Raw genomic sequence first — 4,837 nt, 5'->3', positions numbered from 1 at the left:
TAGGGGTAGGTGATATTCTAAAAATTAGTACGAGTAACTTACTTACAATTGATTTTGGGTATCTTGCTAACAGTGGTGAGGAAGGTTCTGGAAATGTCTTGGAAACTTTGTTGTTTAACAGTATCCATGGAGAGGAATACTCTTTTGGTCACCAAGTAAAGGTTTTTTAACTGGGGGTTATTGGTCACTGGGATGGGGAGAATCCCAATTTCTAGTAAAGGAAAGCCCTCATTGGAATTATATAGGCCCTAATAAAACAGATTACCCACCACTACCTTTACCAATTATGACGGGATCGAAGTGAAGGGTCTACCGGTTTTTACTCCGGGACCGGGTTTTTAAGATGTTTTAATGTGTTTGTTTTTTTCGCTATTCTTAAGAACTCGCGTTTGCCCCTGGCCGATTTGGATTTGAAATTTTGGGGAATTCCTTGGGGAGTCAAAGGAACCCCACCCGGGCGCCCGATTCTTTGAAATTTTGGTTAATTAGTTTTCAACACTAACCGATTTTTTGGGTCTGGAACGGGTCACCCTATCATTTTTTAAAAAACCCCCTTCGTTTTTTTTTTCTACAAATATTTAGCCCACAATTTCTGTAATTCATGTTCAAAAAAAAAGGTCAAAACCAGTTCTTAAAAATTTTCATTTAGTGATTTAAATAGAGGGATGGAATCTACAAAAAAAAACCAACATGTTAGAGAGGAGGTAAAGCTCCTTACTTGGCCATTTTCCAATTTGAAGAGAATCCTACACTAAATACATTTATTGGCTTGTCCAAAAATTGAAAAATTTAATATTGAACGTTTGGTTCAAGGGGATGTTCCCCCACCTCATTATGATTCCTAAAGTTTCTATTGAGGTAGGTACCTATTGGGGATAATAACTTTTTTTTAACGCTTACAGGCTATCCATTTCCACCCAGGTGGGCCATTGCTGGTTGTCGAAACTGGGAAATTTTCCTTTAATTGCACCCAAAACAAAGTATGGTTTTTTCGTTTTTTAAAACCTGGGGAAAAAAAAAAGTGCGAGGGGTTCCAAATTTTTTTGGGGGCTGCGTAAACGCTATGGGACCAAAATTGACTTTAATATAACGAAAATAACAAATTACCATAATAATATATAATATAATAATAATAATAATAATAATAATAAATAATAATAATAATAATAATAATAATAAGTAATAATAATAATAAAAACATTAGGTAAACCACTCACAATAAAAAAAGAATCAATCTAGGTATGGTAATGTTAGTAATGTACCTACTTGTCATTTTTTCTCCGTATTTACTACTTGGCCGACTGCAGTACTCGTTGCGTACTAAATTTAGCAAGTGCACAATAAGGTACTACTTGCGTACTAAAGATGTACTAAATTTGGTCCAACAGAAAAAAAAATCCTTATTTTATCCCTTCAATAGAATTGGTAGAACGCGAAAACGAACTTTCACAAATGATCAACTTTTTGTGCTGTTTATTGGTTTTAGTTTGTAGGGTTGGAAAAAGTACTGTAAAAAATTTGGGGGAAAAAAAAAAAAAAAAAAAATCTGGTTTAATTGTCCTATTGAATGATGCTTATTTGGGTGTTCTTCTATTGTAACTTTTACAATATCTCTAACCGTTTAGTCAGTATAGCTGAAAACCGCCAGAAAGCGGTAAAAATACCGCCAACTGCAGCACCTATCGTAACCAAAAGTTTTGTGTTACATCCTAGTCAAACTTGTACCTAATTTGGAGTCTCTAGCTCATACCGTTCCCGAGATATCATTGAAATTATACCAAAAACCGCCAAAAAGCGGCCAAAATACCGCCAAGCGTTACACCGATCTTAACCATCTTTATCACATTTGACAGCTGCATACCAAATTTAAAGTCTCTAGCTCTTACCGTTCTCGAGATATTTTGTTTACAGACAGAAGGACAGACAGACACACACACGGACCAATGGCTGAAACTTTAGATTTAGGCTCTAAGGACTTCGAAACGTGTTTTTTCACTAAAAACTGACCATCGAAAATTTGACCCGTTCCTATAGGATAAGGAAAATAAATAGGACTTCATAATTATATGCAATAAAAAATTAGGGTTCTTATTTGAAATTTCAAAGTTGGTACCTACCGAACTCGCGGTTTTCGCGAGTTCGGTAACAAGTTCGCGAATTTCAATATTGCAAAAAAATTCTTTGCAAAAATCAAAGGGATACCTACCTACTGGTTTTTTTTTTTTTTATTTTGCGAAAACTCCAACAGATTCGGAGCAATTTGAGTGGGTCATACATTGGTGGACACCCTGTATAGTCTGACGGATTCAAAGCAAATTCAAAGAAGACTGAGCCAGCCTAGTTAGCTTAGTGCGTATAGTGGTCAGAAGAGTAGCAGACATACCGTTCAGGAATATTCCTATCCCACTGAGTGGAGTTACCATGACTCGTGGTAGCGGTGTAAGTGGCAGTTAAGATGATAACTCATGTGATCTCCACATTCACTTGTAATAATAATCAAGATTACGTACTTACCTACCTCTCTACCTATTACCTGAGTTATCCACAAACCTGGCAGCTTGGTACCCATCTCCACATATAAGTACTCAGAGCAGGGGTTTCTAAACCTCTAGAGTCTAGGTGGTACTGCGTACCATCTGACACCTCAAGATTCTTTTGGAGTTTTCGAAAAATAAAAAAACCCGTATCCCTTTGATTTTTGCAAAGAATTTTTTGGCAATATTAAAATTCACGAACATGGTCGCGAAAACTGCGAATTTGGTACCAACTTTGGAAATTTAAATAAGTACCCTAATTTTTTATTGCATATTATTATTCTACGTAAAATTTCATATACAATCGACTATTCATTTATTTTTTTGCGAATCGCAAAAAAAAATGTTTTTAGTTTGTTAACTACAAGTTCGGCCATGCCTTTTCCACAAGGTTGGCCATGCCTCGGGATGAACTAGTAAGTTATAAGAACGAGATCCATTCACTCATTCACATTTCACATTTCACACACTGATCGCTCTATCTCGAGAACCACTACACCTAGAAAGCTGAAATTTGGTAGGAATATTTCTTTTATGGTCTAGGTGTGCAATAAGAAAGGATTTTGCGAAATTCTAAATCGATCCTGAGATATGATCAATTTTTGATCGCTAAAATCTCCATTAGAAATACACAGAGTGCTGAGACTGCGGGAGAGAAATGTTCCGCTCTCGACCAACATTTTGAGTTTCGTTTATGTTTTTAGTTTGATAACTATGCAGCTAATAGGGAGCGCGCAGCGCGACCGTATTTTTTATTATTTTCTATATGTTCGGCCATGCCTTTTCTACAAGTTTGGCCATGCCTCGGGATGAACTAGCGGGCTTCCGGAGCGAAGCGACGGAATTCAGCTAGTCTTATATTATAAGAACAAGATCCATTCACTCATTCACAGTTCACATTTCACATTTCACACACTGATCGCTCTATCTCTAGAACCACAACACCTAGAAAGTTGAAATTTGGTAGGAATATTCCTTTTATGGTCTGGGTGTGCAATAAGAAAGGATTTTGCGAAAATCTACACCGATCCTGAGATATGATCAATTTTTGATCGCTGAAATCTCCATAAGAAATACACAGAGTGCAGAGACTGCGGGAGAGAAAACTTTTCCTCGCTCGCCTAATATTTGAGTTTTGTTTATGTTTTTAGTTTGATGACTACAAGTTCGGCCATGCCTTTTCCACAAGGTTGGCCATGCCTCGGGATGAACTAGTAAGTTATAAGAACGAGATCCATTCACTCATTCACAGTTCACATTTCACATTTCACACACTGATCGCTCTATCTCTAGAACCACAACACCTAGAAAGCTAAAATTTGGTAGGAATATACGTTTTATGGTCTAGGTGTGCAATAAGAAAGGATTTTGCGAAAATCTAAACCGATCCTGAGATATGATCAATTTTTGATCGCTAAAATCTCCCCATAAGAAATACACAGAGTGCAGAGACTGCGGGAGAGAAAACTTTTCCTCGCTCGCCTAATACTTGAGTTTCGTTTATGTTTTTAGTTTGATAACTACAAGTTCGGCCATGCCTCGGGATGAACTAGCGGGATTCAGCTTCTTATATTATAAGAACAAGATCCGTTCATAGTTCCACACTGATCGCTCTATCTCTAGAACCACAACACCTAGAAAGCTGAAATTTGGTAGGAATATTCCTTTTATGGTCTAGGTGTGCAATAAGAAAGGATTTTGCGAAAATCTAAACCGATCCTGAGATATGATCAATTTTTGATCGCTAAAATCACCATAAGAAATACACAGAGTCCAGAGACTGCGGGAGAGAAAACTTTTCCTCGCTCGCCTAATATTTGAGTTTCGTTTATGTTTTTAGTTTGATAACTACAAGTTTGGCCATGCCTCGGGATGAACTAGCGGGATTCAGCTATAATAAACTCCCTCTCTATTTTCAGATCACACCTCGGCCTCGCTTGGATGTGATACCAGACACACAAGAACCTGTCATGAGTATGCAAGATATTGCCATCTGGGTAGATGAGAAGAGTCGCATTGTATTTCCTTTAGCGTTCTCCTTATTTAATGCTGCTTATTGGGGAGTGCTTTATCAAAGTTAGACAATATCCATTCTTGTATGAACGTGAAAATAAAAATGTAAATGCAGTTTCTTTGTGTTATTATGTATATCACAACTTTGCATAGGTATATATTTATTTTTTAACATGTGACATTTCAACATCATTGATAGTAGTATATCACTGTCCTATAAACTCAAGGCTTGTGTAGGACATTGATAAAAAAAAAAAAAAAAAAAAAAAAAAAAAAAAAATGAGGGGTTT

The 4,837-nt window shown here is 36.7% G+C and overlaps 1 protein-coding gene across 1 annotated transcript in view; it reads left to right on the top strand.

The window, feature by feature from the left end:
- Positions 1–4,727, top strand: part of LOC103518386 (glutamate-gated chloride channel alpha-like) — a 16,321-nt gene extending 11,594 nt beyond the window's left edge. Inside the window, exon 7 of the mRNA XM_008483448.3 lies at positions 4,454–4,727. Coding sequence (XP_008481670.1) covers positions 4,454–4,615 — 162 coding nt within the window. The 3' untranslated portion in view covers positions 4,616–4,727. The remainder of the gene's footprint in view (positions 1–4,453) is intronic.
- The last annotated feature ends 110 nt before the right edge of the window (positions 4,728–4,837 follow it).

The sequence above is a fragment of the Diaphorina citri genome, unplaced genomic scaffold, assembly GCF_000475195.1.
Source record: "Diaphorina citri unplaced genomic scaffold, Diaci psyllid genome assembly version 1.1 scaffold2174, whole genome shotgun sequence".
Taxonomy (NCBI): Eukaryota; Metazoa; Arthropoda; class Insecta; order Hemiptera; family Psyllidae; genus Diaphorina; species Diaphorina citri.
Note: the sequence above shows the minus strand (reverse complement) of the source record. Positions and strands in the feature narration are given on the sequence as shown.